Genomic DNA, 14322 nt, shown 5'->3' on the forward strand with positions numbered 1-14322 from the left:
AAGCTAAGTGAAAAGACTAATGAAGCTTAAAACAAAATAACACAATAATCTTGTCTTGCCTGTCATTCTCGTCTACACTGGAGGACTATGATGATGGAAATAAGGTCAGTGCCTATTTGTGCTACCACGGTAACCTGGATAATTTTGTGTAAACTAAACTCATACCCACATAACTGCCCACAGCAGGACCAGAGGGGAAGTGGGTATATGAAATTAAGATAAGTACAGCAAGTTCTTTAAACATAAACTGGTGCAGTTATAAAATGTGAATATGCAAAATAAAAAAAAATGAATTAATTCATCAATATACATAATATATATATCATATATATATATATATATATATATATATATATATATAATATATATATATATATAAATAACAAAATATTTAAAGTTTATGTATGTTATGCATCGTTTCAAAATAACGTGTTCTCTTGCTCTAAACAAAACTGCCAAGTTAACACCATCATTTGAATTAATGTTAGCTAGTATTTAGCTAGCATTAAGATAACGTTTTCATTATCTAAGCTTTAACCTTAACTTTTCACTTTTGACCAAGATGAGTATAGAAAAATTCTTTGTTAAAAAAGAAGGCTAGAGGAGGAGGGAGAAACTGCACCACAAATAGGTTGCCATAACATTACTGTTATTGTAACAGTTAGACCTACTTACTTTAATTGAAATTGATGAAAATTATTGTGGTTAAAAATTGGGGCATTTTGGATATCAGAGACCAGTGATGTTAAAGCCCTTATGTTTACGATTTTATGTGATCATGTTATCCTCCAAATCATTCTGATAGCATAAAGGTTTGTCTGTAACCGAGACCATTACTGCACAAATTGTGTTTGGGTTTAGTTTGGGTTCCTTCTGCATTCTGTTCATTCTCTCTGTTGACGCAAAAATTAGGCTACAGACTTCATTTTCTTCTGGAGACACGGCCAAAGTAAAAATAAATAAATAAATGAACTTGCAACACTCCAAACCCCCAAAAAAATTCTCAACAACACTGACTGAGTAACAATAATAAAATAACAAATGACCTCTTCAATGTTTCAGAGTGAACCTAAGTGAAAAGCAAGGAATAAGCAACAGACTGTAGTCTGTACAGCAGTCACGATTCTGGGATTAGAAAAAATAATAAATCCTTGCTTGACGGTATATGCGCATTTTGCAACGAGCGAGCAACCATGAATGTACTGTTAATGTCTGCATTAGCATACATGTCGGCACTTCACCAGGACAATCTCCATTCACATTTAAATGAGTGGTGGATAATCCAGTAGTGTGCTTATGTGGAAGTTTGCTGTACTGACGTCGCTTTGATGGATGGCTGTGCATGTGTTTTTGATTGTATAAAAACTAGTTTATGTTTTAATTCATTCACAAAACTGTAGGACATACACGGGTTAGGCACACTGAATTTTCCCCACACAGGGCACTGTGTCTGACGATAACGGGTGTTGGAAAGTTGAGCATCTTTGCATGCTTAAGATGACATGCATGTGGATATTGCGCTTCAAATTTACAGAGGATTATGGATTCATATTATTTTACGAACACCTAGAACATGAAAGCATTTTTTATTGTTCATTTTTTATAAGTACATTCCTGGCACATGAAACAGCGCAGATGAAGAGGACAAATGTATTGCTGCAGCTGTGCAAAAGGCCCAGCCAATCAGAGCAAGTGGGCGGAGTGCAGAGAAGAGACTGGAGGACCCTTTTTCACAGAACACACAGTAGGTGCCCATTTCAGGTTTCTGGAAACTTGTATGTGCTTTGCATAATGTATTTGTTATTTTTATCTGTATATTTTCATTTTTTTGCTCCAAATTCTAATTTACCTTGGCATATTTGTTACATTGTACTCTCAGGGCACCATTGTAAAAAGGTTTGCTCTCAACTGGCCTGTCTCAGGTTAAAGAAAGATCTGTCTGTCTGTCTGTCTGTCTATCTCAATTATGTCAGAGCGGCTCTCTTCTGTCTCGATCCATACCTCTCCAGCAGTTTAGCCCCCAGTCAGCACAGCACCAGATGTGGCTAGCCTCCTTTAAACTCCACAAACATTCTTGAGCAGAAATACTTATGCACGTGTGCAATAAAAGTTGATGATGCAGAACAAGGCCATGTAGACATTGTTGCTGCTAGCAAACATCAAAAACATTCTATCCCCCTTTTTTCCCCACTTTGGAACGCCCAACTGAATTCATCAGCAGCGCACGCTGCCGCAACCGCCATTATCAATTCGGGAAAGCGCAGACAGGCGTGCGCTCTGCTCCAAAGCAATATCAGCCACCGCATTTTATCGGGCTGCTATCCACTCTCCTCCCCAGAGACTCCTCGCTCCTTGCATTCGCTACAGCAAGAGGAACGAATGAACTAGTGTTGTGCTGTTCGCGAACGATTCGGGAAAGAGTATTGTTTTGTCGTTCGTGAACGATTCGGGTAAGTGTACTGTTGTGTCGTTTGCGAACGATTCGGGCAAGTGTACTGTTGTGTCGTTCGCAAACGATTCGGGCATAGTACATTCAGTGAACGAATCACTGAACTGATTCGTTCACTGAGTCTGCGAAGGATAGTCAGTCAGTCAATGAATAGTTCGCATGAAGTGATTCAGTACAGTTCGTTCACCCAAAAGATTTGTTCTTTTGAACGAATCGTTCGTGAACGACACAACACTACTGGCACGGTCTGAATTCAATACCAGATTGTAGGGCCCATCCACACACTACAGCAGTGCCTTTACAGCACTGGCCCTGTCAGATGGAATGTTAGGGCTAATTAAATAGTTAAGGCCAGAAGCTAGCATGAAAATGGACTGCATTTTATATAGAAAACCAGAAAGAGATACAGCCCTTGTTGCTCACATGTGCTTTACATGATGAGCCACGCAGCAGCCCTTAAAATATTTTTTATAATGTTTTAAGGTTATAATGAGGGAGCAACAGTGCAGAGAGGAACAGCATTTTTACTGCCATGAAAGGAATTTATGCTCGCTCCCAGGCCTTCCCTTTCACACCGTAAAAATCTGCTCTCTAGCACCCCCTATCATCAGGAAAAGCGGCCTACCACAGCCTGATTACACATCCTGCCAGGCAGATTACAGGTCCCAGACAAGCACTGACCCTCTCCCCCTTACGTTAATGAGAATATACTGAAATAAATGGAGATAAAATATATTGCAAGATTTACATTTTCAAAAAAATTCCAAAAATTCAACAGATTCACAATATATTGCAGAATGCTCTGTTTTTGTAAAAGAGGAAATGGTGGGGCAGGGCCTGGTTTCCTTACCTGTTTGGTACGTTTGGTGGACTCCTCTGAGAGGTTGTTGTAGGTGTAATGGGCCTGGGTGATCCCACAGAACAGCACGGACACCACACCTGAGAGACGGACACAGGCGCACGTACAGAAACAGCGAGAGAGAGCCGGCACTGTGACATCACCACCACATACATACACGGAGAGCTACCGTGGCAACTAAAACTATTAACACATCGATACGGCAATCACTGCCGGTTGCCACATCGATATGTTGAGCACTGCCTTACCTCATACCCACTCATAACCCATAATACCTCTCTCTTTCTCTCATTTTCTGGCACTTATTCTTATAAACCTTCTCAAAATACCACCCACCCACTCACTCACTCACTCACTCACCCAACACCCACTAATGAACTCACTCACTCGCCCAACCCCCACCCAACCCTAGTTCCGTCTCTCACTAACCTGTGAAGCCACAGGCCTCAGCCAGTAGGAAGGTACTCCAGGACATGAGGAAGAAGAGGGCCGTTTCCAGAAGAGGGAAGCAGTGGAGCTTGGTGAACTTGGTCACGTGACTGCTGTATTAAGGAAACCTCAAAATTTTATTTAACTTTTTTGGTACATTTTATTCTACTTTTATCCCATATTTTAGAAATTTTTCTGCCAATCTCAACTGTAGGATAATCCAACCGCAAAATCTTCCTCCATCAATTCAAAAGACCAATGCGCATACCCTCCGAAGCGTGTGGAGTCAAGCTGCCAGTTCTTTACGCTGCCACAAGGGGTCTGCGCGTCTGTGCAGCTGACGCAGTCAACCTGCAGTTCCCCAAACCTACCAGAGGGGCTGCTATTGTGTAATGAAGAAGTAACCCTGTCAGTCAAAACCACTCATTTCACTGATGTAACCATGGCCCCCTGGTCCAGCAGGCCATTGGGCAGTGGCATGGTAACCTCAGCATTTTGCACTATAGCGCACACTCCAACCTTAAGCCTTTCTTAGGATCATGGGACCGACAATCAGTTGAGCAGGACAATGTTGAGCAATGGCTCCATCCAAGCTAATTCTTCTGGATTATACTGCGATTTAGTGGGGAAACAACATGTGGTGTGTTTTTAGGTGGTCTATGCACGGTTTGAAAAGGATATAAGGGCGGTGACCACACCAATGACTGCGCCCATAGCAAAGGACCCACTGAAGATTCCCAGGAAAACGCCCACCGATTTGAAGAAGGCGGAGGCGTCGAAGGTGTGGGTGTTGGCTCCGCTTGGCTGATAAGCCACAATGGAGCTAATAAAGAAAGAGAAATAATATTTAACACCTTTCATCTCCAAGCACAGAATGTTAATATGACAAACTGATACAGAATGGAGGAAAAAGCTTTCCATATTAAACATGCTGCGCTAATATATTTGTTGTGTTTTACTTAAAATTTGAGGCACTGCGATTACAACGGATTCCCCACAATCATATTGCAAAAGCAACTTGAAAAAATAAAAGCTGCATTTTGGTTGCTTGGCCAGCAGGGGGCACCATGATGATACGCACTGCAGAGTAGTACTACTATGGTCTCAAAGCTGTTCTCACACGACAGTGCAGTATTTCAGATATGCAGACATATAGAACAGGGAATTGTCTACTGGTAAAGGGGGAAAAAAAACCCCAAAGTAAATATTCTCTCAGTGAAAGAAACAGTGAGTGATGACTCTACAGCTCAAAAGTGACTTACGAGGATAGCACTATGGCAACGGCATCGTTCATGACGCTTTCTCCAAACAGCAGGGCGTACAGGTCCACGTCTGCATGGAGCTCATTGAAGATGGCTAGCACTGTAACTGAATTTTCACAAGAAAACACTTCAGGTTGTCCTTCATGCCTCACATCCCACATGCACACACACACAAACACACAAGAACACCTGCACACACACACACGCCAGGCCACATAAGTACACACAAAACACACACACACACATACACACACACACACATCCACACGCACACACACTCACACACGCACACACGCATCCACACGCACACGCACGCACACACGCATCCACACGCACACGCACACACACACACATCCACACGCACATGCACACACACACACACACACACACACACACACACACACAGGACTGCATGCACACATCCCACACACACAAATCCCAGGACTGCATGTGCACAAACACGCACACACACACACACACACACGGACAAACATGCACACTTGAAAAAAGCATCACATTGTCCGACTGCCAGGACCGCCACCTCCAGCTGTCTGCACTTGGTGAGTCCTGATGCTATTTAGACAGATTCGACAGTTTGACCGATTGACCGTGCTGATCGCTATGAACTCTGACAGCACCTGTCAGAGGAGAACGGACTTGCCCCAAGTCAGTTTCCTGCCAAGGTTTCTTCCTATTCATTCTACCTGGGGAGTTTTTGGTAGCAACAGGAGCAACCTTGTAAAATAAACAATCCGTATTAATTAAAAGCACAAGGGGCTGGTGCACTAACTGCTTTGGACACATGGGACCTGAATCAGGCGCTGTAAAGCAGATTTAATGCGCCAACACTCAAACAGCTTTGAGGAATCCTCTTTTTCCTCTACTCCGTTCCCCGGGAGCGTTTCAGTCCGCAGAGGATGAGAGCTAATACGGAGGCCGCTCCAGCGTACGGTTTTTCCGACATCCCCCACTCCCCCCCCAAGAGAGAAAATGCGCTGCAGATGGGAAAAACACCCCGAGCATCGGCAGAGAGCAGCTGGAAGTGAAAATGCAGACTTTGGCACCGGATGAGCACCTGAGGCGCGGACGCGCTTCGGTGGCGAGCCGGGGGTTCGGGGTAAAGCCGATCCGTCGCCCGGGCGACAGTAGGCGGGGCCGTGCGACAGAGGCTTGGTACCTGGGTCGGTGGCGGAGATGATTGCTCCGAAGAAGAGGCAGTCGGTGTAGTAGAACTTGTCGGACAGCTGCCCAACGGCCTGCATCAGCTTGACCACGCCGTACATGAGGTTCCTGAGGGGAAGGACATTAGAGTGGCCATGAGCACCTACTTCCTTCCTCTGAGCTTGTGACCATCTCAATGGCACAGGCCAGGGGCAACCAAACTCAGGCATGAGGCAACCCCGTTTATGCTGGTTTTCTTTTCAACCACAATCGCACTCCCTGGAATGTAGCAAGCTGCTAAATGCTCTTCATTAGGCACTTCAAATGTCTGCTGACAGATGATTTTTCTGTCACTATGTCAGAAATAGCCATGTATGCCGTGAAGAATAAGCAACCCATATTCAGCTGCAAGGACTTTTATTCAGTCAGAATAACCAATATTTTTTTGTAATGTGCTACATGGCTAGTCATTCCCTTAGAAAGAGGTTATAGGTTTTCATTGACTTGACTATAGACTGATTGGTGAATTCAGTGGGTCCTAACTGTTGAAAACTATAGACAGCTGGTCACTGAAACTATTTGTAGAAAACGTAATTTCAAAGACAAATTATAACGGAACGAATCATAATGGAACACACAGGCTCTTTTCAGCTTGTGTAATCAATTCTGCTCAGTCAGTAAATACAGAAAATTTAAGAGATAGATGTTTGAAAAATTCATTTTAATTTCACACATTAACACACGTTTGACATTTCCCTATAAAACCAAACAGCTCCTTTCTAGCTTGAGCAGGCAAGCAGATAGAGAACTTTTCTCAACTGATTTTGGCACGATCATTCAGCACAGGGACCTACTTACCCGATAACAAAACAGGAAATAGCTGTCCCGAGGAAAGCATACGTTATAATAGAGCCGAGGTTCCTGAAGAAATGTCTCTGGAAGTGAACAAAAAAATTATGTCAAAATCTAACCTGGAGACGGGACATGTAGTCATGGTAACTGCGGGCTATGCTTTCGGGTTTAAGACAGTGAGATCATCCAGCGTAGTTTGAAGTAACTGCCCTGCATACATTAACCCACTTCCCCAGTGGAGTCATGAGATTTCCCATTTGGTCTGCACTCCAGTGCTCAGACACCAGGGAGAACAGACTGCAGCCTCATTGTTAGAAAATACCCCTTCAAAATGCGTGCATGCATACACATACATTCATACATACGTACTGTATACATACATATGTGGATACATGTACACATACATACATACATGCACACACATATTCATACTGCACATAGTATTCAGCCTGAATTGGACAGAATGTTCCTAGAATGTTGCTTAGAATGTACTCCCTCAACAATGTGCGCACACATAGCCAGACACACTAACAGACACACAAACGTGTAAATAAAATGAAATCAGTCTAACTGAGAACAGAGGGCTGTAGACAGTACACTTTAGCCTACAGCATCAGCTGGGAACAGGCAGCACTGTTTGAGGAAGGGGGGTCTGGGGTGGCAGGGAGCTCAGGGCAGAAAGGGGGCTCAGTACAGACTTGGGTGGTGGGGGTGGTGTGGGGAGGGGGGAGCAGCCAACCTAAAAAAAAATACACACTTCTGTTGGTGGGCGGGGTCACAGAGCTGCCAAGCCAATGAGGCGCATCACCCCTAGAACAGGCAAACTTTCAGCTGCATTTCCAAGTATGCGCCAGTTTCAAAGCGTGGAAATAAAAACGCTGTACACGAACAACTTCAGACTCAGTCCCTCGTGTTTCCTGTTGACCTTTCAAACCTTGTCTTACCCAACGGCCACAGGGCAAGTGCGTATGCCTTATATATGATATCATCAGAGTTCACCAACGTACCAAAACTGCAAGTCTGCAGAGTGTGAACCACCTTTATTCCATATGGGCATTTGTTCTTTTTTTTTTTAGGGGGGAGGGGGTGGGGTTCACTGTGAGCCACAACTCACACTCAGAAGAATTTATAAAAAGATTTTTGAGTGGGGAGGGATTTTTCAGCCATTCTTCCTACCCCCTACAAAACATTTTCATTGGAACATGTCCAATGGGGCCAGTTAGGAGCGTGGCCAGGGCTGTGGGAAAACAATACAGCTTTATCAAATAGGACAGACGAGGCTTCCTCCAGTTTAGCGTGGGCTTCTGAGCTGATTCAGCGACTCCGATCCCTGGCAAAAAAAACCCCCAAGGAACTGAGGCAGCACATTTCCTCGCTTAGCGGCCATGTGTCTCGTCACCTCCGAAGCCAAAACGGATGCGCAGAGCCGCGCTGGAGGGACGCTACGCCGACAGATCGCAAGAGAAAACGACACCTGCAAAACGGCAGTTATGTAAACTGTGGGGGGGGTTACTCATTGTACATTGACATTTAACCCCCCACCCCCCAAAAACAACAAAAAAAATTTGCTGACAGGAAAAGATGTCACAATATGACATCATATTGTGAGGAAGTTTCCAGAATCTCAAAAGAAGCCTCCAGTCTCTCTCAGTCTCAGGGACTCAGGGCCATTACCGACTGATCTACGAGCCGCCAGTGGAGGATTACAGCTTACAACAGCAATCTTCATTCGCTCTGTGATGCAGTGTAATGTGCTTCTCTGATGACACCAGTGGTCCACTAAAGGGGTTTAATATCAGTTCTGCCGAAAGCAGGAGGAAGGAAGAGTGATTACAAAACAGTAACTCTTCACGTTCAAGCCAAAAACATAAAACTGATAAGGAGAACTGGGCTTGTAATTCAGAGGATTCAGGTTTGATTTGCAGATTTCCAGGTGGGGCACTGCCATTGTGCCCTTGTGCAAACGCACTTAACCTTCACTGCTTCTGCTAATATCCAGCTGTATAAAATGGACTGCACGTGTAAAAAAAAAAAAAGCCCACGCAGTGTAAGTAACTCTGGAAAAAAGTCTGATAAATGCCTAAAATGTAAAAAAGACGACTCCTGTTTGACAAGGAGTGCCTTTGGAAAAACAGCCAATATAACAAGACCTCCGCTGCCCACTTCCTTTAACCATAAGCCGCATCTGGAAAAAAAACTTGAGGGCGAACGTGAGACGCTCAGCACCACGAGTTTCAGCGGCAGGCAGAAGAAAAACAAGCAGACCGTCGGGGTGCCAGGCTAACCCATGCGAGGAACTGAGACACCTGGTCTGAACTTCCTCCCGCGAGAGATGATTATTTTCAGAACGCGACTGCCCGGCCAATTGGGGCATTTCCGCTGCACGCGGCGGACCAATCAGAAGAGCTCCTCCTGGCAGTGGGTGTAGCAGCTGCGCTTTGCTGATGCACGGGCTCAGGTTTCCACAGAAGTGCCATCAACGCAGTCAATCGCTCGGAGGATAGAAAGCGCTGTGCAGCGACGCGCAGCAACTGTAACAGCGCTGTCACACGCACGCCGGCCGACTCAGAGTAACCAATCAGACACGAGCCTGAGCTACTTCTGTAAAGAGGGCTCAAGATTTAAGAACTGAATTCTGTCTCGAGTGAGTTGCCGTGTGCACACACCACTTACCTTTTTAAGGCTATACCCAGCATGAAAAATAATTGGAGGTAGCAAAATATTGAAGAACACCTCTGGATCGAACGTGACCTGGAAAACAAAAAAAAGGGAAGTTAACATTATTAACTGGAAAATTATGTTCATAAAGTGCATCGTGGCTACAATAATCAAAAGCAAAAAGAAGGCGATCATTCGTGGCGCTTAGATTAAAGTGTTGGTTCACTTTCTGGAGTTTTTTCAAATATTATTTCAGTTCTAGAATATTTTTTTGATTGGCCCTGGCAGCTTTTGTGTGCAATGAAAAGTATTTTAGAAATTTTGATATTAAGCTTCTACCAGGATAACAATGGCTGGTGCAGCGGCACCGGCAAGGAAGAAATATACTTCCAGCACCTCCAAAGTGCAGTGACATTTGGCTGTACATATGAACAGATCAATTTTGCAGCTAAACACCCAGAAAATTTAACTATCCATTTAAGGTTCCAGCAATGAGCCCTAAATAAATCATAACTAAGATTGATTTATGCCATTATGAAATGGTTGATTTGGAATGCATGCTAATAATAGCTTTGTCTTGCAGTGTCAATCTTAAACACTAAATATCTTATTAACATAACATAACATAACGTACGTAACATAACTATGAGAACAGGCCACTCAACCCAACAATGCTTACCATTTTCCAACCACTAAAGGTACCTAGTGCTCACCATTTCTCAACAAACTAGATAGTATCTAGCACCGTACCAAGCCAGGTCTTGAAAACCCCGGAGTTTCTGCTTCTACTACTCTCGGTGAGAAAAAATACTTCCTAATGCCTGTGCAAAATTCACCTTTGCCAGTTCCCATTTATGTCCCCTACTTCTGCTAACAGAACTCAACCTGAAGAATCTCTTGTAGTTCACTTTGTTAATCCCTTTAATGAATTTAAAAGCCACAATCAAATCACCCGTAAGTCTCCTTTTACTAAACTGGAAGAGATTAAGCATCCTAAATCTTTCCTCACAACTTTTATCTTTCAAACCAGGAACCAACTTAGTTGCCCTTCTTTGAACCTTTTCCAGAGCCCCTATATCATCTTTCTTGTAACAAGGGCCCCAGAACTGCGGACAATACACTAAGTGTGACAAAAGTATTGTATAAGTATAACTTCCTTGAATTTATACTGAGTATTTTTGTAGGAAGCAACTGAACACACCTGACTGATCAGAAACGCCTGTGAAGCCAAACATCCCAAACATCATGGTACTCTGAAATGGAGGGGCTATGTATATGTATATAAAACTGCAGTAATTCCTACATGGTGAAACCAATGTGTTAAAAAAAAACCTTTAATAAAAGCTAAAAATCTGTACTTTAACCACACATTTGCTCAGAAAATCCACAATTGGGGAATGCAGAGACAAATCAATAAAAAAAAATTTGTTTTTGTCCCATACATTATGGAGTTCACTTTATGTAATATCACAAGCCTTGTTACAATCAAAACATCTGCCAGCTTCCTCAAATAATGCCAAAAGGATGTTGTTATTTTCAAAAAAATGTGTCTCTAATGATAGACTTCAGTTATTTTACAAATGATGGAAGTTAAACTGTCAGGCCTGTAGTTCCAGTGGCCTGGTATTACTCCAGTTTCTAATGACTGTTATAATATACCTGCCAGTGGTTTAAAGATGATACTCTTAGGTATCTGCCACCACTGCTGCCTTATTTAACTTTAGTTTATGCAATTCATCTAGTACTTCTTTATCCCCTATCTCTATATCTGCTAATATATTCTGAGTACTGAATATCCCTCCTGGCCTATTAGTAACTTCCTGTCTGGTAAAACCCTCAACAAAGTAACTATTTAAGGCATCAGTAGTATCCTTATTCTTATCAAGCAACGCTCTATAAGTTAAATGCTTCTTAAATTAGTTAAATTATCGGGGAACATCAATTGACACAATAAAATTCTGCTTGATCAATTTTCCAGTACCTGTCACATAGCCATTTGTGAGGGTTGAGTGATGTTCACTTTTGGAAAGCCATTGCAATAAATGGTAGTCTTAAACATGTCACTTAAACAGGGTCTGAAGTATGACCAAAACCCCATAAACCCGTACACTTACAGAAGTTTCCCCCTCTCACTTCAGAACTTAAATTTCTCGCCTCAGTCCCTCCTCGGCGTGCTACATACTTCCAAAATAAATAAAAAAAATGTCTTCCACATAGAAATATATATATATGGCTATATTTATTTCACAACTTCCTGTGTCCCAGTCAAGGGTTTATGATTCACGTGGTGGGTTCCTTTTTACGAAATGAAAAGCGAGGCGTGAAGTGCCAAACAGAGGGTGCGGACTGTGGAGTGCGGGAGAAATATCACTCAACATAAAGCAGTCAGATTTATGGAGCAGCATTGCAGAGAAGCAGTTAAAGAGCTGGGCTTGTAACTCAGACTCTGGGTTCCAAACCCAGGTGGAGCACTGATACTCAAGCTTTGTTTGTGTATTGCGTGTAAAAAAAATCTAAACTGTTCAGTTTCTCTGGATAAGGGTGACCACTAAGAAATTAAATACTGCTATAAAATAAATACCATATTCCACAAGTTCCCCCACAGGCAGGGGGTTTACTAATGCATATGGCACAACAAGCTGTAACCACTCAGCTGAGTTTCTTGTGAGATTTCCACATGCATGATATACCATTCTATTCCTTTACATAACTGAGAAGAGAGAAAACTGACTGAAAAAAGTCATCTTATCTACATTAAAGGAAGCCCAGACAGCCCAACTTATTCTCTATGTGTGGGTGCTGGAACTCAGTGTACCAAAGCAGTTTAGCACAAGGTCAGCTTTGCTCCAACTGTTTATCAGTTTTCACTAGTGACCAGCGATAGGAACCTGTATTTTGACTTTCCACTCTATAGGAAATAAAACCAAGGCACCAGCCGGGGGTTATGGTGATTACCTGATCAGCCACAAACCACACACATTGCTTCCAAGGCTGAAAGTGGCTACTCAATAAAGAAACTAGAGTTTCCCTGCTGACTGCACTAGACTGAATATTTGGGTGCCCCATTCATCAGCTCATTCACTGACTCACTAGATCTCACTTCCTCACTCACTCACTTACTAGATCTCACTCACTCACTAGATCCCACTCACTCACTAGACCTCACTCACACTCACTAGACTTCACTAACACACACTAGATCTCACTCACTCGCTAGTCCTCACTCACACTCACTAGATCTCAGTCACACACTTGCTAGATCTCACTCACTTGCTAGTCCTCACTCACTTACTAGACCTCACAGACTCACTCACTCAATAGACCTCACTGACTCACTCACTCAGTAGACCTCACTGACTCACTAGATCTCACTCACTCACTCACACACTAGACCTAACTGACTTACTCACTCACTAGACCTCACTGACTCACTCACTAGACCTCACTGACTCACTAGATCTTACTCTCAGCCTCTGAGGGGTGTACCTTGCGTAGCATGTCGTTCTGCTCCACATTGTGGATCTCACGGGAGTTGATCTCGCCCTTCAGCGTGTACTCAAAGAACTTCCCGCTGACGTTGAGCAGGAGCGTGCTGACAGGCCCCGTCTTCAGGGAGCAGCTAGGTGGGGTCTTGTTGTGGTAGCTGGTGGAGGAGATGCCGTAGCGGAAGATGACCCCTACCAGCAATCCTGGGGAGCAAGGGGATGGGCGGGGGGGACACAGAGGACAGCAATTGCAACTTTTTAGAATCTTTAAAAACTTTTTACACTTTCCCCAATTTGGAACATCCACATGCATTCATAAGCCATGCTTATTGCTGCAACTTCCACTGTCAATACAGGAAAGCACAGACAAGCACGTTTTCTCCTCCAAAACAAGTGACATCAAGCCGCCATTTCTTTCCACACTACAGTCCACAAATTGAGCTTGTACATAACTTCAGCAAAATCTATTAGCACACGCAAACCAAATAACACAACCACTGCTTGGTGCAACACAAATAACATGACCAATCACTGGTCATGTTATTGGTTTTGCTCGTGATGAAGGTCTTAGTAAACCAAGCCCTTTATGTGCACCTTGAGCAAGCAGAAGGTACCTGATTGGCCAGAGGGGCTGCTGGTGAGTGATGACACGCGGTCATCAGGGATCAGAGTCAGTGCGTTTACATGCACAGTTTAAATTGATCTATATTAATAGCTCGATTTGGCCAAAGATGAGATTTAATTGGATTATTGTCGTTATCCCAATATACATGACTCGGAAAGAATCGATTTATTGACCGAAGTTTGTCTGACGAAGGCTTCTTATAAATCCTGCTTCCTCCAATTTTGTCACAACTTTTTTTGAATAGTTTGCCATTCCGTGTTTTTTTAGGATATTTGACTCCTTTAGTTGCGATAGCATGAAGTTGGTCTCCTTGTCCGTCCAGAAATGTGTTTTATTCATCATGATACTAGGGACGGCAAAACAGAGCTTTAGAATGTCGCCAGCAGTGTATGCGCGTGAGCTCGACAATGCATTTCTCGCGAAAAAGGTTGTTTGTTGCCTTTTTTTTCTTAGTTCATTACAGCGGTGATAGAAGTGACACTAATTAAGTGGTACTGTGCTGTCAGCCTTTATTGATCGCCGTACAAGGTTAATGTGAAGTA

General features: G+C 43.3%; 1 protein-coding gene across 3 annotated transcripts in view; it reads right to left on the reverse strand.

Annotated features, from left to right (window-relative positions):
- slc9a7 (solute carrier family 9 member 7) overlaps positions 1-14322 on the reverse strand; it is a 55433-nt gene that overhangs the window by 25637 nt on the left and 15474 nt on the right. For 2 of the 3 annotated variants that reach the window (XM_064327016.1, XM_064327018.1), the window contains exons 2-9: positions 13157-13359; positions 9686-9763; positions 7019-7095; positions 6177-6289; positions 5000-5105; positions 4419-4560; positions 3738-3843; positions 3300-3388 (exon numbers count right to left, since the gene is read on the reverse strand). In XM_064327016.1, coding sequence (XP_064183086.1) covers positions 3300-3388; positions 3738-3843; positions 4419-4560; positions 5000-5105; positions 6177-6289; positions 7019-7095; positions 9686-9763; positions 13157-13359 — 914 coding nt within the window. Of the gene's footprint in view, positions 1-3299; positions 3389-3737; positions 3844-4413; positions 4561-4999; positions 5106-6176; positions 6290-7018; positions 7096-9685; positions 9764-13156; positions 13360-14322 lie in introns of all 3 variants that reach the window. The other variant, XM_064327017.1, reaches the window with a different exon arrangement.

Source organism: Anguilla rostrata, chromosome 3, assembly GCF_018555375.3.
Source record: "Anguilla rostrata isolate EN2019 chromosome 3, ASM1855537v3, whole genome shotgun sequence".
Taxonomy (NCBI): domain Eukaryota; kingdom Metazoa; phylum Chordata; class Actinopteri; order Anguilliformes; family Anguillidae; genus Anguilla; species Anguilla rostrata.